Source organism: Rana temporaria, chromosome 1 (assembly GCF_905171775.1).
Source record: "Rana temporaria chromosome 1, aRanTem1.1, whole genome shotgun sequence".
NCBI lineage: Eukaryota > Metazoa > Chordata > Amphibia > Anura > Ranidae > Rana > Rana temporaria.
In genome coordinates, this window is record NC_053489.1 from 467,374,177 (window position 1) to 467,397,894 (window position 23,718).

Sequence of the window (23,718 nt, forward strand, 5' to 3'; positions counted from 1 at the left end):
GAGCGTCAACTATTTTCAGTTTCAGTTTTCTAGACAACTGTTTAGAAGAACCCATGGTGCTGATTGTTGGGGCAATGTCAGATGAGTCTGGGCATTTAAAACTTTTGAGATTGACATCACCTGGTCTTCCCAGACGATGATTGAGAACAATCTATGATACTGGCAGGTCTCAGCTTTGCAAAGGGGGCAGTGCATGCTAGAAATTCTGCAGGGTGCCCAAACTTTTGCAGACGCCATTTTTTTGTTTTCTGTCATTTTGAAAGTGTAAGTGATGGAAATAAAATCTAACTTTTTTTGACATATTATAAGAATGTCTAATCTGTAATTTGATGCCTTTTGGAGATTTTTCCTTCTTTCCTTGGCTTCGTTATGCACATTAATACAAATTTTTACCTGGGGTGCCCAAACTTTCGATCCCCGCTGTATCTTTCACTCTCAGGCTCATGATTATTTCAGGCTTGCAGGACTGGTAAGCTGTACTGTTTTTTTTGCAGTTTGCTATTGTATTGATATTCTATACCAAATGTGAAAACAGGACTTTAACCACTTCAGCCCAGAAAGGTTTTACCCCCTTCATAACCAGGCCATTTTTTGCAATACGGCACTGCGTTACTTTAACTGACAATTGCTTCCTTTTGGTGATATGTGATCACCTCTGCGGTTTTTATTTTTTGTGCTATAAACAAAAAAAACAGACAATTTTGAAAAAAAAAATATTTTTACTTTCTGCTATAAAACATACCCGATAAATGTAAAAAAAAAAATCGAATTTCTTCATTAATTTAGGCCAATGTGTATTCTGCTACATATTTTTGATGAAAAAATCCCAATAAGCGTATATTGATTGTTTTGCGCAAAAGTTATAGCGTCTACAAACGATGGGATATTTTTATGGAATTTTTATAGATTTTTTTTTACTAGAAATGGCAGCAATCAGCGACTTAAAAGCCGCTTGGTTGTTATCCTGGAGGAGCGGGAGGGGACATCCTCCCCCCATCCACCCCTCCCACCGCCTTCCGCCGCTCTTACCAGGCCTCCCGTCCCACCGGAATACCCGATCCACCTCTTCCGGTGTCTAGCCACTTGCCGTCGCCGCACCGTCATAATACGTCCACAAGGTGGCTCTCCTAGGCGAGACCACGTAATATGACGTCCTGCCTTTTTTCCGCCACTAGGGGCGCACGCGCCCCCCGCTCGCCCCCGACTCCCGTGCGTGTGCCCGGCGGGCGCGATCGCCGCCGGGCACACGCGATCGCTCGGTACAGAGCGGGGAACGGGAGCTGTGTGTGTAAACACACAGCTCTCGTTCCTGTCAGCAGGGGAAATGCTGATTTTCTGTTCATACAATGTATGAACAGAAGATCAGTGTTTCCCCTAGTAAGGCCACCCCCCCCCCCCCCACAGTAAGAACACACCCAGGCATACTTAACCCCTTCCCCGCCCCCTAGTGTTAACCCCTTCACTGCCAGTGGCATTTTTATAGTAATCTAATGCATTTTTATAGCACTGATCGCTATAAAAATGCCAATGGTCCCAAAAATGTGTCAAAAATGTCCGAAGTGTCCGCCATAATGTCGCAATACCGAAAAAAAAATCGCTGATCGCCGCCATTACTAGTAAAAAAAAATATTAATAAAAATGTCATAAAAATACCCCCTATTTTGTAAACGCTATAACTTTTGCGCAAACCAATCAATAAACGCTTATTGCGATTTTTTTTTTACGAAAAATATGTAGAAGAATACGTATCGGCCTAAACTGAGGAAAAAAAATGTTTTTTTATATATTTTTGGGGGATATTTATTACAGCAAAAAGTAAAAAATATTCATTTTTTTCAAAATTGTCGTTCTATTTTTGTTTATAGCGCAAAAAAAAAAAAACGCAGAGGTGATCAAATACCACCAAAAGAAAGCTCTATTTGTGGGAAAAAAAGGACGCCAATTTTGTTTGGCAGCCACGTCGCACGACCGCGCAATTGTCTGTTAAAGCGACGCAGTCCCGAATCGCAAAAAGTACTCTGGTCTTTGGGCAGCAATATGGTCCGGGGGGTAAGTGGCTAGACAGAGACTGGCATGGCTTCGCTCCAGTCTCCTGTATGTAAACACAGAAGCGACGTCACAATGTCACTTCCGGTTTACTCGGCTGCCAATGGTGCCGGTTTAAAAAAAAAATGACAGTATTCAGAATCACAGTTTTTGGTGATCTGAATGCTTTGAAGTGCAAAGGAGGTACCCCCTCGATAAAGAGTACCTGTCACCCCCTTTTACTGTCACAAGGGATGTTTACATTCCTTGTGACAGCAATAAAAGTGATGAAGATTTTTTTTTTAAAACACAATGTAAAAAAAAAAAAAAAAAAACAATAAATAAGAAAAAAAATTAAAGCGCCCCCTGTCCCCGCAACCTCGCGCAGCAAATAAAACGCTTACATAAGTCGCACCCGCATATGTAAATGGTGTTCAAATCCCACATGTTAGGTATTGCCGCGATTGTCAGAGCGGGAGCAATAATTCTAGCACTAGACCTACTCTGTAACCTGGTAACCATTAATTTTTTTAAAGCATTGCCTATCAATATTTTTAGGTACCGTAGTTTGTCGCCATTCCACAAATGTGTGCAATTTTAAAGCGTGGCATGTTTGGTATCTATTTACTCGGCGTAACATCAACGTTCACATTATACACAAAAATTGGGCTAACTTTACTGTTTATTTTTTTTTTAATTCATGAAAGTGTCTTTTTCCCCAAAAAGTTGCATTTAAAAGACCGCTGCACAAATACCGTGTGACATTAAATATTGCAACAATTGCCATTTTATTCTCTAGATTCTCTGCTAAAAGTCATGAAAGGGTTAAAGTCACAGCGACTTTAAACAGATTCCTGCACAACTTTGATGCAACTTTCAGGGGGATTGAGTGCCATAGACAGCAAAGTAAATTCTCAAAAGTCACATGAATGTAGCATCTTAATGTTATCAATGCGACAGTTGTGCAACAGTCAAAGTCAACAGCCAACGTTGCATCAAAGTTGCAAAGCAAAGTCGCAATGCAAATCGCATGACTTTGGAGTCGCACAAGTGTGAATAGAGCTTTAGCATTTTGGTACATTTTGGTACATTTTTGCCTGATGCCTTTTCTATTGTATTCAATGAAAACACATCAAAATCATGTTGATGTTTTTTAATGTATGTTGCAATGCACATCAAGGTGTGCCATAATACATGTCAACACATGTTGATGTGCTATGAAAAAGCATGTTGTCATGCAATGCTGTGCTTTAAAGCATGTTACAACATGCATTGACATGCCTTTTTTATGTCATTTTATGAAAGTCATTGGGCGCCAGACACTCCTTGTATGTAAAAGAGGTTTTATTTCTCTTAACAGTTTTTTTTTTATTTTTGGGGGAAAGAGGACACCCTTAAGTAGTTGAAGATTCAATTGGCAGACTCTTAGGCCTCATACACACGTCCGAGAATCTCGTCAGGAAAAACCTCTCGTCGTTTTCCCTGACGAGATTCTTGGCAAGAAACTCTTGCCGCCGGAGTGTACTGATTTTTATTTCAAAAGAACCGCGGTTCTCTTGAAAGGAAAGAACGCAGTGACGTCATCGCGTATGACAAGCATGCGCTTGTCACATTCGATGCCGTCGCCGCCATCTTGCTTCACCCTACCTATGCCGTGGAAGCTACCGCGCATGCATCAAAGTCATTTCGAGCATGCGCAGGTTTCCACGGCGACAGGTAAGTATACACACTCTTGGGTTTCTCGTCTGGAAACAGGAAAACGAGAATCTCGACGAGAAAAAAGAGAGCAGGTTCTCTTTTTTTCTCGTCAAGATTCTTGCCTGATTTCCAGACGAGAAACCTGAATGCCTCGTACACACGAACGGGAATCTCGACAAGAAGCAGTTTTATTGCTGCATTTTGCCGAGAAACCCGGTCGTGTGTACGAGGCCTGAGACTTCCATAGCTGTGCAGGGAAAGGCCCCAGCAAGGCGCTACATCTGCACCTGCAGGAATGCTGTCTCCTATGGCAACAGTCTTTAACAGTTCCTAACTCAAAGGTAACAGTTCCTTCAGCTTCACTACAACTGCTTCTTGTAGATCTTCAACACTGAGCTCTCGGGCTTTTACTAGACCCACTGATTCACTGACTCTGAATCGCTTGAGCTCCTCCAATATTTGGCTTGACACACAAGGCTGCTCTGCAAGCGTCACCTTCGCTGGTTGGGTCCTTGACTTGATCAGCGACTGAAGTTTCCAGATTTTCCACCGTGCCCGTTCGATGAGAATACTGCTCCGGTACTTGCTTCAGTTACTCACTGTGGTCCCTGGTAAAGGTGGTTGGTTCCTTAGTGGCGACAGCTCCCCTTCTACCTCTGACCATGACAGGTCCTCTGGGCGCAATACCAACCTTGCGCTGCCCTCTTACTTCTGGAAAGGCCCTCACACAGCCTGACAGCCAGATGCCCACAGGATAGACCCAATCTCCGGCATAGCAACCCGGTGTGTACAACACAGCACATAGATCACCTGACTCCACCCAAATATATAGGTGCTCCCAGCAGTCCAAGGGATTCAAGAAAACCCCTGCCCATTAGCTTAGATACCCCATATACCCATTATCTGACCTTGGGTTACCCTTCTCATATCTAGTACCACCAAGTACCGGGCACCTAGTGGTAGAAGAGAAAAGTGCAACAAGGCCAAACTTAGGGAGAAATCAATGGATCTCTATCAATCAACCAGGATAACTACTCCTGGCAAGTAAATTTGTAAGGAGCTCCCTGCCTAAGCTACAGGGTGCTACATCTATAACAAGGGTTTTGTTTAATTCTGTTCAAAGCTGCACAGCTGGTTTTCACTACAGACAGCCCTCATCTGCATATTTTTTTGTAAAGGTGAACTATGCCTTTAAATTTTATTTTCTGGGCCTGTAGACCTAAACGAGTAGTTAACACTTGCAATGTGGGGCAGCCCAACTGCAAGGACGATTTTTCATGTTTCCCAGGGTTGGGCTTTAAACACAACACGATATTCAATGAAATATTAAAGTATCAAAGTATCACAGTACTTCAACAATATAAGTAGCAGACATTTCATTAGCTTTTTATAGTAAAATGTACCTCCATATAGAGAGCTTTTCCACGTGCGTCCTGTGAGGAGAAGCAAAGGAGAAAACGAAAGCATTGCATCCTGGGCAGCTACACCTATTACCACACTGGTTCCATATCCTGGATGAGTACACTCCAGTGCTGCTTTCTAATTCAATGGGAAAATAAAATCAGAAAAAATATGTCAGTACTTGTGAAATAAATGTTAAACAGCTATAGTCTGGCTTTAAAGGAAACCTGTCATTAGAGAAACATGAAGGCTTTATTATTGCTCATTTCTTTTAAAGGTACTACCTGTCATGTTGACCCTCTTTCTTCAATACTAGTGTGTGCTACTAAAAGTGAGTGTAGGAAAAAGCATTTATCTGGCCCAGGGATAAACCTGAGTCGCTGAATCTGGGTCAGGGTTATTAGAGGCAAGGGCTTGCTGACTCCTTCTGGTAGCTCTCTGGTGCCTCCCCCTGTTTCTAGAGTGTTGGAGAACATTCTAAAAGATAGCGGATGAAGGCTAGGAGCAGTTGCCTTGAATTTTTATGAACTCACAGCCAATCCCCAGGTCTGGTTATGGCAGGAGACTGAGAAATAGACATGAGCCAGTCAGTGGAAGATGGAGAAGCAGTGCTGAGGAGAGGCTGTCGGTAGCCCTTGAGGAACCCTTTGCCGGGGAGGGGTTTTACCTTGGGCTGGAACTTGGGATAGCTGGCCTGGAAAGATTACACTACAAGAGGAGGGATGCATGCTGGAGAGAGCAAGCAGAGACAGTGAGTAGATCAGCATGGTACAGGGACAAGACAAGGGAAGAGACTGTCAGCTGTAACAGTGCTGTCTTTAAGGCCTCGTACACACGACCGAACATGTCTGCTGAAACTGGTCCGCGGACCAGTTTCAGCAGACATGTTCGGTCGTGTGTACGGCCAACCGGACAATTTTCCGGTGGATCGGACAGGTTTCCAGCGGATGACTGTTTCTTAGCATGCTAAGAAACATGTCCGCTGGAAGCCTGTCCGTCGGACATGTTCGGTCGTCTGTACGACTTACCGGACATGTCCGCTCGGCCGAAAGCCCTCGCATGCATCGAAGTGATTCGACCCATGCGTGGAAGCATTGACCTTCCAGGGTCGCGCACATCGCCGCGTCATCGGCGCGGCGACGCCGCGGTCACGTCACCGCGTATCCTGTCCACGCAGATTTCGGTTTGATGGTGTGTACAACCATTAGACCGAAATCTCAGAGTGGACATGTCCGATGTAAACGGTCCGCGGACCGTTTTCATCGGACATGTCCCCTCGTGTGTACGAGGCCTAAGAGCCAAGTCTTCATCTAACCTTGCCCTGGGGAATCTCCATGTGCCAGTCAGGAGGGCTGGGGGAAGCAAGCAGCCAGGTGGGCTTCTGGCAGACATGTGGGCTGGAAGTCTTCTGAAGTGGTAGAACTGGGCTCAGTGTCTACAGGCCACAATGTACTAAATTATCCACACAGGCAGGGGATGCTCCTAGCTTGTAATGGGCTGAATTGACAAGACAGTTAATTCCACAGGAGTGATCAGTAGGTGTTATGTGTAGTGAATCACATTTGTGCAGGAGGAAGAAAGAAGAGGGTCTTCTAATAAATAATGAGGAAGTTGTCCTGTTTGTTCTGTGTTCTGGACATTTTTCAAGTTGGGCATCCTATAATCCCCTACCCCATCCAAGTTATCATCCCCTAATAAAACAACAAAACCATCCAAGGACTGATTTCTGTGTTTGAGTGAATGAAGGAAATGCTAAGTGACTGGTTGTTCAGCAGTGGGGGCCCAGACAACAACAACTCCTGCGGGGGTAGTGCTGTGCAAATAAATATCCCAGAACATTTAATCAGATAATGACATTTGTGAAAGCCAGTTGGGTCAGCATGCCAGCCAGGCAACTAGCATATTTACAAGAAGGTCAGCAGTAGCCGTCCTCACATTTCTTAGGTTTGTTTTTACAGAATAAGTATCACAGTGAAATGTTAAAAATATTATTGAAGCAGGTAAAAAATTACGACTAAAAAGGAAATCTCTTTTTTTCTCTCCTACAACTATTCATTCAGTTGTGGGCGGGGCCACTTGCCTTAAACTTGAGAATATCTTTCGCCAGGATCATGCTCATCAATGCCTGGGACCAGGCAGGGACTGCGGTCACATGAGAATCAAACATTAAGAAAGTTCCCCGACTTAGAGATGAGCCATGTCACTGTGTGCAATAATAAAATTACAAGCCCTGCCTTATAACCTGGCTACATTACCAGGCCCTCTGACCCCGATTGAAGGAAACCCTGACTTCTTACCTGGCACAAACCAAAAATCCCTCCCGAACCCTAGCCCCTCCTCGAAAATCTTAGCCACCCACTGTATGTCAGGCAACTCGGTTAAATCACTTTCAACCCTCAAAGCCGAATATGGAGACTCATCCCCAAATCCCTGGTTCTACCTACAACTTAGGAACTTTCTTGTCAATAGCAAACACAAATCATCATACTTCCAAAGATTGACACCCCTTGAGGACATATGCCTCAGGCGGTCACCGATCTTTAAAACGACATCCTTGGCTTACACTTGGCTGAGCTCTCATGACTCAAAGGAAGCTACCAAACATAAGGAGAATTGGGAGAGGGATCTTGGACAGCAGTTTACTGAGCGCCAATGGGAAAGGGCATGTATATTCGCACACAAATGCTCACTGAGCACTAAGCACCAAGAAACCTCTTATAAGTTACTAACACAATGGTACATGACCCCATTGAAAGCTAATAGATGGTCTCCGACAATCTCTGACACATGTTGGTGCTGCAAAGCAGAAGTAGGCACTTTCCTGTACATTTGGTGGGAGTGTCCCTTAATCTACGTTTTTTGGGAGGAAATCTCCAAATGGATTAAGCATATCACTGATACTAAGATAACTCTGAACGCAGCTGCCTGTTTACTACACATCAATTATTTTTCAATACAAAAGTACAAAAAGTCTTTAACCAGACACTTGCTTACTGCAGCAAAATCATTGGTTCCGCTACATTGGAAAACTAACTGTGTTCCAACTGTCAGAGATTGGCTGGAAAAGGTACGTTACATTTACAAAATGGAAGAATTAATTGCCATGAAAAATGAATGCAGTACCAACTTCATTGAAACTTGGCAACCTTGGGTCTCTTTCATTTACTCAAAAGAATATGAGCCCCTGGCCGCTCGCTAGTCCACTCCACTCCCAACTTGTGTTCCTTGATTACTCTTACACGCCTCCTTTGTCAAATGTACCTTTGAATGTTTTAAATCTGATCGGACATTAAATGACTGTTTATATGTCTTCTCACTGCAAACTTTATACCCTTCTCCCTCAATGATCGTACCCTTATCTCTTCTCCCCCTCTTCCCTCCCCTTTCCCCCTCCCTCTCTTCAGCAGACCTCTCTGCTCCCCCCCCCCCCTACCTCTTCTCTTTCATTACATTCCTTCCTCCCAATACCTCTCTATAATTATACTTTATATTTTTATTAGATTAATTCATCTAAGATAAACTTCTTATATATGATACTTCTGTTAGACGATAAATATCTGTTTCATGTTTTGCAAATATACATGCTGTTTACTGTATATTTAAATTATCCTTTAATAAACCTTGGATTGTGAAAAAAATAAAATAAAATTACAGGGTTCCTCTGAAATTGATGCCTGGTGTCCCTATACACCTTAGCTGATGTATGTGGCATTTAGGAGGGACACCGCTGAGCCTGTGCCCTCTCCACCAGTTAAACGTAGTTCTGCCACCTCACTCCCAGTGACCGCATGGGGTCCCAATGTGCACATACCACGGACCCCACACAGTTTTATTACTGTACATGTTTATTAAGAGCTCTGTAAGGGACAACCATTGTTCTTTTCCTCCTGTCATCCATTGCTGAAGGCAGCATGCATGTGTGCTTTATCTCCGCTTAACCGCTAATGGCAATGCCCCTCAACTTGCAGATGCCCAATGGATGTTCTGATCCATGAGGCCAGCATCTACCTTAACCCCCCCCCCCCCCAAGTTCTCTGTTTCATGCTGGTAATAATGAAGCCATCATGTGAGGACTTTCTATCTGCAATAAAACCTAAAGGAGATTTCTTTAAGCTGCTGGTAAAATCTATAATATTGTCTGTAGTCCTTTGAAACTCAACAGTTGTTTTTATTATGTAGGATGAACATTTACACCATGTCTAACTAGTTTAAGCTGTTTCATGGTAAAATATATTTACAATTACTGTACATACCATAACATCAGTATTGCCGATGCATTCAATGGAATAATGTACTCCACCTCCTGTCATTTCTATGATCACCTCCTGGATTGGTTTGCTGTAATCCTTAGAATTGATGCAGTCAGTGGCTCCAAACAGCTTTGCCTTTTCAAACTTGCTGCTGTTTATATCTATAGCAATAATTCTCGATGCTCCAGAAACTTTACATCCAATAATGGCGGACAGCCCAATAGCACCCAATCCAAATACAGCACAAGTAGTACCAGGCTGCACCTGTTGGTTAAACAAATATGTTTCTGATGTATTAAATCTTGGTTAAAGTAAACCTCTGATGACAGAAATGTAAGAGTTGACATTGCTGACTTCCCTCTGAACATATTAGTTGACTGCCTGTCATGCTGACCCATTAGATGCAATGCTTTCTGAGTCACTGACCTTGAAAGACATGCAAATCCGAAAGGTTATATAAAAAACTGTTGTTCCTAATTGCATAAAGACATCATCACAAAGGCATGACTGAAACCATTCCTGGTCAAAAACTGTCTTACCATTAACTCTGCAACTGGCTAAAATTGACTGGAGCTCAATACACACAGCATGGCACATTATATATTACATATTTGCATGTCTTTATCAGAGAAATATATATAAGAAAATATGCGTACTGTACCATAATCTATGGGCTAAATTCTTGTTATCCAAGAGTTAAAGTATAGAAATGTAGGACACCTGCACCCAACTCCAAAACCCTGCAGTTATGGCACAGTGCCTTCTAGACCCTTGCCCCTGCACTCTGTACTAATAGAGTCTCTTTAATATCCTTTTTCAACAAAAGACGTTAATTTCTGACAATTCACATCCCAGCATGCTTGCTGTCCAAGGAGAATGAACACATTGGGCCTGATCCACAGCCAGCGGGTGTAACTTAACCACTTAAGCCCCGGACCAATATGCAGCCTAAAGACCCAAGGTGTTTTTACAGTTCGGGACTGCGTCGCTTTAACAGACAATTGCGCGGTCGTGCGACGTGGCTCCCAAACAAAATTGGCGTCCTTTTTTCCCTACAAATAGAACTTTATTTTGGTGGTATTTGATCACATCTGCGGTTTTTAGTTTTTGCGCTATAAACAAAAATAGAGCGACAATTTTGAAAAAAAAGCAATATTTTTTACTTTTTGCTGTAATAAATATCCCCCAAAAACATATATAAAAACATTTTTTTTCCTCAGTTTAGGCCGATACGTATTCTTCTACCTATTTTTAGTAAAAAAAATCGCAATAAGCATTTATCGATTGGTTTGCGCAAAATTTATAGTGTTTACAAAATAGGGGATAGTTTTATTGCATTTTTTTTTTTTATTTTTTTTTTACTACTAATGGCGGCGATCAGCAATTTTTTTCGTGACTGCGACATTATGGCGGACACTTCGGACAATTTTGACACATTTTTGGGACCATTGTCATTTTCACAGCAAAAAATGCATTTAAATTGCATTCTTTATTGTGAAAATGACAGTTGCAGTTTGGGAGTTAACCACAGGTGGCGCTGTAGGAGTTAGGCTGCACCTAGTATGTGTTTACAACTGTTTGGGGGTGTGGCTGTAGGAATGACGTCATCGATCGTGTCTTCCCTATAAAGGGAATGACGCGATCGATGCGCCGCCATAGTGAAGGACGGGGAAGCCGTGTTTACACACGGCTCTCCCCGTTCTTCAGCTCCGGGGAGCGATCGCGACGGAGCGGCTATAAACCAATAGCCGCGCCGTGGTCCCGGATCGCTCCCCGAGCGGACCCGACCTCCGCATGTAGCGGGGGGGTCCCGATCGGACCCCCCACCCGCTAATAGGCGAGGACGTACCTGTACGCCCATGTGCCTGTACGTGCCATATTGTGGACGTACATATACATGCGGGGGTCGGGAAGTGGTTAAATATTCGGATTTAAGTTACACCGCCGAAAAATTTCTACCTAAGTGCCCGATCCACAAAGCACTTACCTAGAAATTTTCTGCGGTGCAACTTAAATCCGGCCGGCGCAAGGCGTTCCTAATTTAGTCTCATTTAAATTAGGCACGCTCCCGCGCCGGATGTACTGCGCATGCTCCCGACGTCATTTTACCGACGTGCTTTGCACGGTTTTACGTTGCGCCGGGTTTTGAGAATCGCGACGGGCGTAAAAAAAAAATACGAGTTGTGGCGGGAAAATTTTTTTTTTTTAAAAAAAAAGACAGCGACGCGGGATAGAAAGGTCTACTTTTACAAGGTCTAAACAGTTTAGGCCTTGTAAAAGCAGCCCTGATATTGAGACGGCAAACTAATACTTACGGAGAAAAAACGAAGCGTAAAAGCTTCGTGGATCTCCGGAAGTGCTAATTTGCATACCCGAAGCGGCATTTCGACGAGAAATGCCCCCAGCGGCGGCTGCGGTACTGCATCCTAAGATCCGACAGTGTAAGTCCCTTACACATGTCGGATCTTCTCCCTATGTATGTGAAACTGATTCTGTGGATCAGTTCCATAGATAGAAACAGGGATACGACGGCGTATCAGTAGATACGCCGGCGTATCCCTTTTGAGGATCAGGCCCATTATCTCCACTGAGAGAAGCAAACCCAGTTCTTTGACTTTTAATGCTTTTATCAAAATCTTGCTCATTCAAGATTCTACAATTGCTGCTGAGCCAGAAGAGCACATTTTAGCAGCTTGGATTGGCTGATCCTCAGCATAGCAATGGAGCTTGTACCCAGACCCTACTGCGAGGAAGAAGCAGGGTCAACCTATAATGTGCCCTGACGTGCATGCTGTGAAAGCAGCTTCTCTCTGACTGGTATTCTAGTCACCTTTTGCTTTTATACTAATATACTATGCTGCAGGGACCGCACTGACTTAGAGAGCTGGCATATTTCTATGGTTTAAACCATTTTACTCTTTATTAGCTCTAAAATCTGATAGGGGTTCTAAGGCTGCATACACACGATCAGTCAAAACCGATGAAAACGGACTGAAGGACCGTTTCATCGGTTAACCGATGAAGCTGACTGATGGTCTGATGTGCCTACACACCATCGGTTAAAAAAACGATCGTGTCAGAACGCGGTCGGTGATCTCCGGTCCAGCGATGAGAAGATCCATCCATCCAGAGAGCAGCCACGCCGACCTCCTCTCACCGCTGGACACAGCCCAGCGAATGACGCGGCTGAAGCTGTGACATTTCTTATATAGGGGAGGCGGTGCCACCCGTCACGTGACCCCGCCCCCTCTGACGCACCCTCTGCTACGTCACTGTGGAAGCCCAGTCTTCCCCCTTGCTGGGCTTCCCCAGTTACGTAGCAGAGGGTGCGTCAGAGGGTGCGGGGTCACGTGACGGGTGGCCCCGCCTCCCCTATATAAGAAATGTCACAGCTTCAGCCTCGTCATTCGCTGGGCTTTGTCCAGCGGTGAGAGGAGGTCGGCGATGCTGCGCTCTGGATGGATGGATCTTTTCATCGCTGGACCGGAAAACACCCGTCGCTGGATACAGACAACGGTGGAGCAGGAAGCCAGGACCGAGAGTGGATTATCACCGCTGGATTTTTTTCCTTTTTTTTTTATTAATAAAGGACTTTTTTCTAAGGTGTGTGTGTGTGTTTTTTCCAACTATTTACACTTCCTTCGTGAAATGGTAGGGATACAATGTACCCCATTACCAATTCACATAGGGGGGGGGCAGGATCTGGGGGTCCCCTTTCTGAATTGGGCAGGGGTTGTGAGGATGAGGCCCTTGTCCCCATCAACATGGGGACATCCTCCCCATGTTGAGGGCATGTGGCCTGGTACGATTCAGGAGAGGGGGGCGCACTCTGTCCCCCCCTCTTTTCTGCGGCCGGCCAGGTTAACATGCTTGGATAAGGGGTCTGGTGTGATTTTTTGGCGGAACTCCACGCCATTTTTTTTTTAATTTGGGGTGGAGTTCCCCTTAAAATCCACACCAGACCTGAAGGGTCTGGAATGGATATTTGGGGGGAACCCCACTTCATTTTTTTTTAAATTGACGGCGGGGTTCCCCTTAATATCTATTCCAGACCTGAAGGGCCTGGTAATGGAATTTGGGGGGACCCCCACGCTATTTATTTATTTTTATGAATGAATTCTCTCTGAATTGCCAGAGCCGACAATTCATTATAGCCGCAAGTCCGGTTTTAAAATACTTTTTTTCTTTCAGAAATGACACTTTGTGCAGAGACAGTTCTAAGTACGGGAAATATGCGCTTTTTCACATGCTAACTTTACACCCCCCCTAGGTACGAAATTTAAAGTAATATTTCACTTTTATTGTTTCACTTTTAGCATTATTAAATTCACTGCTCCCGAAAAAACACCCGTTTTTAAAACTTTTTTTTGCATTGATACATGTCCCCTGGGACAGGACCCAGGTCCCCAAACACTTTTTAGGACAATAACTTGCATATTAGCCTTTAAAATTAGCACTTTAGATTTCTCCCATAGACTTTAACAGGGTGTTCTGCGGCTTTTTGAATTTGCCGCGAACTCCCCTAATTGTTCGTTGTTCGCCGAACAGCGGAACAGGCAATGTTCGAGTCGAACATGAGTTCGACTCGAACTAGAAGCTCATCCCTACTGGAGAAATGTGATGGCAAGCATATAATGCATTTGTACTGGAATTTGTAGTTTAACCACTTGCTTCCCAAGCCAATTCTGACACTTCTCTCCTACATTTAAAATGTATCTTTCTTTTACTAGAAAATGATTTAGAACCCCCAAACGTTATATATATATTTTTAAGCAGTGGCCCATAAATAAAATGGTGGGTGTTGCAATTTTTTATGTCACACGGTATTTGCGCAGTGCTTTGTTGAAATGCAATTTTTGGGGAAAAAATACACATTACTATAATGAATTTTAGTGAACAAAAAGACAATATAATACCTATTTTTTGGGGTAAAATATAAAAGATGTTACACCGAGGAAATAGATACCAAACATATCATGCTTTAAAATTGTGCAGGCTTATGAAATGGTGACAAACTAAGGTACGGTTTAAATTATACATAGGGAAAACTTTAAAAGCCTTTACAAATTACCTGTTTAGATTTACACAGGAGGTCTGGTGCTAGAATTATTGCTCTCGCTGTGAGGTCCTAGTGATACCTCAAATGTGTGGTTCATATGTGTGCGAGACCGAGGTGTGTGTATTTTTACAGATCATTTTATAAGACAGTCATAACGCCTACCTGTAAGTATACTTGATAGGTAAAGCAAGAGTAATTACAATTTATTATCCAATGTGCAACCCTCACTACTATTCCCAAATTCTGCATAAATCTATTTATTGTTAATTTTATTTTATTCTATGCTTTATATGTACATGTATACAGACTTTTTAGTGTATTACCACCAAAGCTTTGTTTTTTGTATAAGGCTTGTGCTTTTTTGAGAAGTGTGTGGGGTTTGCTGGGACTAGCGCTGGTATGTTGCGCCTTGCAGTTAGTTGCGCCGCCCCCTCCTCTCTCCATATAAACCTCACTTAAGATAGCCGGATCATAAGCCTGATGAAGGAGTACGCATGCTCCTAACGCAAGCTCAACAACGCCCCCCGTCCAAGAGTGCTGACGTGCCTGCTGTGAGACAATCCAGCCTCAGAGCTATAGAGACCACCACTGCATGCGAGCACGGAGGCACAAGGGCTCTATAAATCTTTTTTATTATTATTATTTATTTTTATTTGAAATTCTTGTACTTTTACACTGTTTAAAAAAAAAAAAAAAAAAAAGTGATCATTTTTATTGCTGTCAAAAGGAATGTAAACATCTCTTGTGACAGAACTAGCAGTGACAGGTACTCTTTATGGAGAGATGGAGGGTCTATAAGACCCCTCATCTCTCCTTGAGCTCAAATACAGCTGATGAGACCAGAGCTGTATCCTGGCCTAGGCCAACAAGGCCCAGGCCTAGGGCAGCACTTTGCAGGGGGGCAGCACGGAAAGAGTCCCCGCCGGCTTGCGCTACGTTAGTAGTAGTGTAGCGGCAGTCTTATGGGGCGGACTGGGCTGAGAGGCAAATTAGTCTAGTGCCCTCATAATAAGGTTGCCACCTCATCCCTTTAACCCCTTAACGCCCGCCGCACGACTATTTACGTCCACAGAATGGCACGTACAGGCAGAAGGACGTATATATACGTCCTTGCCTTCTAGCGGGTGGGGGGTCCGATCGGGACCCCCTCCGCTGCGTGCGGCGGGCGGATTCCCTCGGGGAGCGATCCGGGACGACGGCGCGGCTATTCGTTTATAGCCGCTCCGTCGCGATCGAGAGCCGTATGTAAACACGGCTTCCCCGTGCTTCACTGTGGCGGCGTATCGATCGATTGATCCTTTTTTATAAGGGAGACTCGATCGATGACGTCAGTCCTACAGCCACACCCCCCTACAGTTGTAAACACACACTAGGTGAACCCTAACTCCTACAGCGCCCCCTGTGGTTAACTCCTAACCTGCTACTGTCATTTTCACAATAAACAATGCAATTTAAATGCATTTTTTGCTGTGAAAATGACAATGGTCCCAAAAATTTGTCAAAATTGTCCAAAGTGTCCGCCATAATGTCGCAGTCACGAAAAAAATCTGATCGCCGCCAATAGTAGTAAAAAAAAAAAAATCATAAAAATGCAATAAAACTATCCTCTATTTTGTAAACGCTATAAATTTTGCGCAAACCAATCGATAAACGCTTATTGCGATTTTTTTTACCAAAAATAGGTAGAAGAATACGTATCGGCCTAAACTGAGGAAAAAAAATTATATATGTTTTTGGGGGATATTTATTATAGCAAAAAGTAAAAAGTATTGCATTTTTTTCAAAATTGTCGCTCTATTTTTGTTTATAGCTCAAAAAATAAAAACCGCAGAGGTGATCAAATACCACCAAAAGAAAGCTCTATTTGTGGGGAAAAAAGGACGCCAATTTTGTTTGGGAGCCACATCACACGACCGTGCAATTGTCTGTTAAAGCGACGCAGTGCAGAATCGCAAAACCTGGCCTGGGCATTTAGCTGCCTAAAGGTCCGTGGTTAAACCCGAACACATATTAATTACACAGGTTCTGTGGCTGATTAAGGTGGTAATTAAACTCACTTGGTGCCTTTCCTGCATTAAATTAGCCTCAGAACCTGTGTAATTCATATGTGTTCGGGTTTAAAGGCTTGAGGTGTCAACCCTACCCCATAAAGCGGCCGCACTGCTTCTGGTATGCAGGCGGCTGGCATTCTGCAACTATGGGGGGGATTCTGCTGCACCATTTCCATGGTTATATCTTCTTAGTTCTCTCCATAAAATTATCAGAAATTTGTGCTTAAAGTAGAACTATAGGCTACACTTTGTTTTTAATTGTGGATAGATTAAAGGGGGGGGGGGGTTAGAGTCCCTGTCAGTTTATTTTTTACCATCCCCGTCCCATTGCAGAGATTTACCTTCACTTCCTACCCCATAGCCAAACAGGAAGTGAGAGGAAATCTATGCAAATTAAGGGAATTCATTGCCCCCCCAACCGGCCCTCAGAACTAGTGTCCCCACTCAATTTTATTTAGGGCGGGTCTTAAACAGAAAGGGGCGTGACCTTGCCAGGAAGGGGTGTGTCATATTTAAATTAGGGGGTGCGCGAGTTTAGTCAGGCCTAGGGCAGCACAAAACCTAAATACACCTCTGGATGAGACACAGATCAGTCTGGTTGCTTCACTGGCTGCTATGCGGCCAGTAAACAAAGAGGCGGAACCATAAGTGACTAAATAGTCTCCGCTTCAAGGTTCTGATGTCACACAGTGGGAGGAACAACTTGAGTTCCCCTCACTGTGAGCCCAGAGCTGGATGCCACTGTCTGCACCATTGCTGGAATTCCTGGTCGCTTGGGAGAGCCTGGTAAAGGTGGGGGCAGAAGGGGGTAGGGACCCCCTTCCGCCACCTGTAAAAGAAATCCAATGGCTGCTTAGCTGCTCAGATTACTAAGCACTAAAAACTGATACTGGGATCATGGTTGTAATCTCAACCGGTTCTCTACCGCAACATATAAATACTGTGACCGGTAGGGAAGCGGTTAATATAGTAACATTTTCCCTAACCCATAAGGTCTAACACACACAAAAAACTTACTTTGGCAGTATTGACAGCAGCTCCATATCCTGTTGGAAAACCACATCCAAAAAGACATATCTTTTCCATGGGTGCTCTGTCATCAATCTTCGCAACAGCATTAGTAGGGGTGACAATATATTCAGAAAAGGTGCTGCACCATGCAAAATGATTCACAACCTTTCCCTTACATGAAAACCTTGATGTCTTGTCAGGCGATACATCCTTTTGATCACTTAAGCTGTATGTAAAATAAAAGGGAACAAATGGACATGTACATTATTTAAGGTTTGTCTTTTTCCAGAATAAATGTTTAAAAGGATTTCAGAATGAAGGTCTCGTTCACATTTTGTGCTGCGACCTGCGTTTTTCTGCATTAGATGCATGCTGGTCACTACTAGGGCACATAGAAAATTATTGTTTTCTATGCATCCTGTTTACACCAAAATACTGGTATGTGGTGGCACATTGCAGTGAAGAAAAAATTCAGCATATTTTCATGTCACCTCACATTAGTGCAACGCACAATGTAGCACTTCCAATAAACGTAAAAAAAAGAAAAAGAAAAAAAGCAAGCATTGCAATGCCCTGCACAATAAAATGTTGTGTTACCGTGCAGGTTATTGTCAACCTATTCTTACCTACAGAATTATCCAATTCTCTGTTAACCCAATTGACAGGTAGATTGTATGTAAACCCCAACAATAAACACATTATTATACTATTTTTACATACTATCTGTCAGAGGAATAATAGAAGATGAACTTGACAGTATCGGAACTTTCCCATGGGCACGCGTGGTAGAATGGTGCACTGTCGCATGCGTGAGCGTGATACAGCAGACTGGCGCATGCGCACTGAAGCGTGCATAACGTAAGTCCCCTTGCTGGCCTATAAAAGGCTGCTCAGTCTTATGGTTAATTGCTGGTTTGTCTTTTAGCTTCCCGTGTTCCTGCTTCAGTACTCTGCTATCTTGTGATTACCCGGATTGACCCTGACCTGATCCTCTCCAGTACTTTGACCACAGCTTGCCAAAGGACTTCTCTACTCTGCCTGCCTCCTGTGTTTGATCCCCGGCTTGCCAAAGGACTTCTCTACTCTGCCTGCCTCCTGTGTTTGACCCCGGCTATTCCCAAGGACTTGCTTCTACTTGATCCTCTGTGTTTGACCCTCAGCTTCCCTCAAGGACTTCTCTACAGTCCCTTCTTCCAGATCTGCTGGGTTTGAGCCCCAGCTGGGCTTCTTACTCCGACTGTTGAATGCCGACCACAGCGCGGTGTACCAGCATTTCCCAGCAATCATCACTCAAGTCCTTCCTAGCCTGCTGGTGACTCGTGCCTCTTGGTGCCTTCTACCCTCTGTATCACCTCCAGGGGTAGAGTGCGCTTAGCTGCAAGGGGAGCCGCTCGCAGCATCTCGGCCTTGGTGAGTACTTCTGACACTATCATCCTGAATAATATTTTCTCCCCTTTGGTCTGTTAAATATACAGTTATAAAATACTTGACGAGTGCAAAAAATTACTTGATGTTCATTCCAGAAATCCACTAAGCTTGCATCTTCTGCCTCTGCTGCACTGTTGTCAGTTAGCAATGATATTAATCCTGCCCAGCCCTACACTACAGAACAACTATACACCTCCCATCTTAAAGTGACACTAAAGGTTCCTTTTTTGTTAAATAAGCATGTCATACTTACCTCCACTGTGTAGCTCGTTTTGCACAGAGTTGCCCCGAACATCCTCTTCTGGAGTCCCTCGGTGGCTCTCACGGCTCCTCCCTGCATTAGATAACTACCTTGGAGATGCTCTCTCCTGAGGGGGTTACCTTGCGGGCGCGCTCCTGAGTCATACACTCGGCGTCCATAGACGCTGTGTGTATGACTCGGCCCCGCCTCCCAGCACCACGTCATTGGATTTGATTGACAGCAGCGGGAGCCAATGGCTGCGCTGCTTTCAATCTATTCAATCAAATCCAGGACTCCGTGGAGATAAGGACGGTGGGGACGCGCCGAGGAGATGAACGGGCTCAGGTAAGTAAAACGGGGGGCTGGGGGGCCGGTGATTGCCAGGTGTTTTTTCACCTTAATGCAAAGAATAAATTAAGGTGAAAAAACATGAACCTTTAGAACCCCTTTAAGGGTCGGTTCACACTGGTCCGACAAACGCTCCAACTTCAAGAGCACAAGTCAGTCTTTTTTTGTTTGTAGTGCAAAAAATAAAAAACACAGTGATGATCAAATACCAACAAAAGTAAGTCCTTTTTTGGAAAAAAAGGACATAAATTGTATTTGGGTACAGCGTTGCATGACTGTGCAATTGTCAGTTAAAGTAACGCAGTGCCTTATTGCAAAAAATGGCCTGGTCATGAAGGGGGGTAAACCTTCCGGAGGTCAAGTGGTTAAAAGATGTGTGGGGGTGCCATTAAATATTAATTGCACCTGTGCAAGTCTGCCAAAGGGCAGTATGTTTTTGTGCAGAGTGGGATTTTCCATGTGTTCCCATACCGCAGCTGTTATAAACGACATCTTATTCTTTACCCATTGATTAAAAAGGTCCTGAATGTAACTGCTTTAATCTATGGGTACAAAATGAACCCTTTAAACATTTGAACATGCAAACATTAAAAATAATGCACTTTTGTACCTGAATCGTCTGAGACTTTTCATTTTACTTTCTAGCTTGAGAACATGCACCTCTGCTAACTTGAAATCCAACCGGGGAGGCTTACAGAAAGACTCTGGGCCAGATTCACGTACCTGAGCGCATCTTTGTGCGGGCGTAGCGTATCCTTACGCTACACCGCCGCAACTTAGACAGGCAATTGCAGTATTCACAAAGCACTTGCTCCGTAAGTTGCGGCGGCGTAGCGTAAATTGTCCGGCGTAAGCCCTCCTAATTCAAAGTAGGCTGGTAGGGGGCGTGTTGTATGGAAATGAATAGTGACCGCACGTAAATGACGCGCCTAACGAACGGCACATGCGCGCGCATGCTCAGTATCACGTCAAATTTTCTCCCTAAGTTACGCCGGCTCAATGCTTAGTCGACGTGAACGTAACCTATGCCCATCCCCATTCACGTACGACTTACGCAAACGACGTAAAATATGACGCTGTTCCGACGTTTCCGACGTCCATACCTTAACATGACTTACCCCTGCTTTATGAGGGGTAAAGTTACGCCGGTCGTACGCCTTACGTAAACAGCGTATATTAATACGCCGGGCGCAAGTATGTTCGTGAATCGGCGTATCTAGCTCATTTGCATATTTATAATGGGAACGCCGAATGCGTCCAGCTTAACTATGCTCCCACGATACGCTGGCGTAGGCAAGTTACGTCGGACGGCTGAAGCCATGTTTTTGGACGTATCTCGCTTTGTGAATCGGCGTAAAGATGCGACGGCTCACATTTGAAATTACGCCGGCGTACATCGTTTATGAATCTGGCCCTTTGGTACTTGATTGATGGGCCCAAAACAGCTGGCCTTTTTGCCCTTATTGCTAATGCACCCCTTGACTAATCTAACCAGGGTCAATCTTGTGGGGTTTTTTCCCTTCAGTTTTTTCTATCTACTACTCATCTGTGCTGGTATTCTGTATCATCATAGCTACCTTTCTCTCCTAGTTATTATTTACACTGGGAGACTGAATTTCTTGCATTTTGTCTCCAAAGCTACAAGAAGCATTTTCATAAAACGAGGGAGACCACTGTTATCATATGCCTTTTCGAGTGGTAGATAGTTGCTTGTAAATTAGTAAAATTATGTTAGTATATGCCATATTTGCACATGGAAGTCCAAAGAAATAGGACTTTCCCATACAGTCAGGGGATGATTTTTCAAAAGGAAAGACCAGCTATTCTTAACCTATAACACGTATTGTTAGTGTTTTTCATGTTAATATCCACTGCTAATATAGGTACATTATACCGCCACTAGGCTCCACTGTTCAGCATTTTACAGATGAGTATTCACCAGAGGCAATATGAATAAAAAAAATAGCTTTTGATAATGGAAACAAATATTTAGCCAGACAAAACATACAGCTTCTCTTCTACCAAAATAAATAATTGTGCTTACTAATACTTACTTTGCATTAGTACAAAAGTTGCTGTTTGGATTTAGACAACATGTGCACTTTCTACACTGAGGAAGCCAAAGTGGAATGACTTTGTCTCCTAAAAATAAGAAAGAAAATTATGTGAATATATTATTTTTTTTAAATCATCAAATTCCATTACAAATCTCCTAAAACTACCAGTCACAGGCATATGGGGCCAGATTCAAATAGAAATACGTTACGCTGCGGCGGCGTAACGTATCCCATTTACGTTACACCGCCGCAAGTTTACAGCGTAAGTGCTTGATTCACAAAGCACTTACCTTTAAACTTGCGGCGACGTAGCGTAAATCCGCCCGGCGCAAGCCCGCCTAATTCAAATGGGGCGGGGACCATTTAAATTAGGAGCGTTCCCGCGCCGAACCTACTGCTCATGCTCCGTCCCTAAAATTTCCCAACATGCATTGCGCTAAATGACGTCGCAAGGACGTCATTGGTTTCGACGTTAACGTAAATGGCGTCCAGCGCCATTTACGGACGACTTACGCAAACGACGTAAAAATTAAAAAATTAGACGCGGGAACGACAGCCATACTTAACATTGGTTAGGCCACCTAGAGGGCATGCTTAGTTTTACGCGACGTATCTCTACGGAAACAACGTAAATTTAGAGCGGCGGGCAAAGTGGACGTTCGTGAATCGGCGTAACTAGTCATTTGCATATTCTACGCCGACCGCAATAGAATCGCCACCTAGCGGCCGGCCTAGAATTGCAGCCTAAGATCCGACGGTGTAAGTCACTTACACCTGTAGGATCTTAGGGCTATCTATGCGTAACCTGATTCTATGAATCAGGCGCATAGATACGACGGTGTATCAGGAGATACGCCGTCGTATCTCTTTTGTGAATCTGGCCCATGGTGCCTTAAGGTGGCCATGCCTATATCAAATTAGATGCAAATAAGTGGTTTATCATCTATAAAAATATCTGACAATGCAATATTCTGTATATTGAAATCAACTAAAAATATCAATCTAAAATTGAATCTGAGTTTATAAATGCAAAATTATAATTTAATCGATCCCAGTTATGATCACTTATCAGACGCATGCAAATATGTGTTTCATCAATCAGAAGCAGTGGAAACAATTCTGCTTTACAGTCAATTGTCTTGGAAGAATAAAACTGGTTCAAGAGCTCACTAAATTGATCAAAATGGTTTGTGATTTTTATTCAAATCAATCATTATCAATTTATCCTGGAGAGTGGTTTCCAATAAAACTGAGCTCATATACTTTCTATAACAGTTCTAAGGGAAGGTCAGAGAACGCTCAAAACACAAGGCTTTGTATGTGCCTGCAAAGGTGATAAGGGTGAACAATGGAAGAGAAACAGCATAGTGTAAAGAGCATGATGGGACTGTAACGTTATGAGGGGCGGGGACACTGGGTGACATCACCTGGTCACGACTCCCCATGCCTATATAAATCATTGTGCACCGCGCTCAGGGCATTACAGCGGGAGAGAGCATCGTGTCAACATCAGAAGAAGAGGGAAGAAGATGATGGAGAAGGCCGGGCCAACGCTAGAAAAAGAGCTAGAAGAAGATAGCAGAGGAGCCAGGCAGAAGGCACCGGAGAGTGGGAGAAGGCAACGGAGAGTGGAAGAAGAACCGGAGAGCGGGAGAAGAGAGCGGAAAGTCGGAAGAAGACCCCCGAACTCAGAAGAAGACCACTGGAGCTGCCAAATAAATGACGAAAAACCTGTGTAGTGTGTTTTTTTTCTTGACACTTTTTTCCCCCAGGTGAATGGGTAGGGGTACGATGTACCCCATACTCATTCACATAGGGTGGGGACCAGGATCTGGGGGCCCCCTTATTAAAGGGGACTCACGGATTCCGATAAGCCCCCCGCCCGCAGACCCCGACAACCAACGGCCAGGGTTGTCGGGAAGAGGCCCTTGTCCTCATCAACATGGGGACAAGGTGCTTTGGGGTGGGGGGGCCACATGTTGAGGGCATGTGGCCTGGTACGATTCAGGAGGGGGAGCGTTCGCTTGTCCCCACCCCTTTTCCTGACTGGCTGGGCTGCGTGCTCGGATAAGGGTCTGGAATGGATCTTGGGGGAACACCCACGCCGTTTTTTCGACGTAGGGGGGGTTCCCCTTTAAATCCATACCAG

General features: G+C 44.0%; 1 protein-coding gene across 2 annotated transcripts in view; it reads right to left on the reverse strand.

The window, feature by feature from the left end:
- LOC120917213 (alcohol dehydrogenase 1-like) overlaps positions 1 to 23,718 on the reverse strand; it is a 65,956-nt gene that overhangs the window by 17,701 nt on the left and 24,537 nt on the right. For both annotated transcript variants that reach the window (XM_040328347.1, XM_040328354.1), the window contains exons 4-7: positions 21,567 to 21,654; positions 17,502 to 17,721; positions 9,378 to 9,638; positions 5,127 to 5,262 (exon numbers count right to left, since the gene is read on the reverse strand). In XM_040328347.1, coding sequence (XP_040184281.1) covers positions 5,127 to 5,262; positions 9,378 to 9,638; positions 17,502 to 17,721; positions 21,567 to 21,654 — 705 coding nt within the window. The remainder of the gene's footprint in view (positions 1 to 5,126; positions 5,263 to 9,377; positions 9,639 to 17,501; positions 17,722 to 21,566; positions 21,655 to 23,718) is intronic.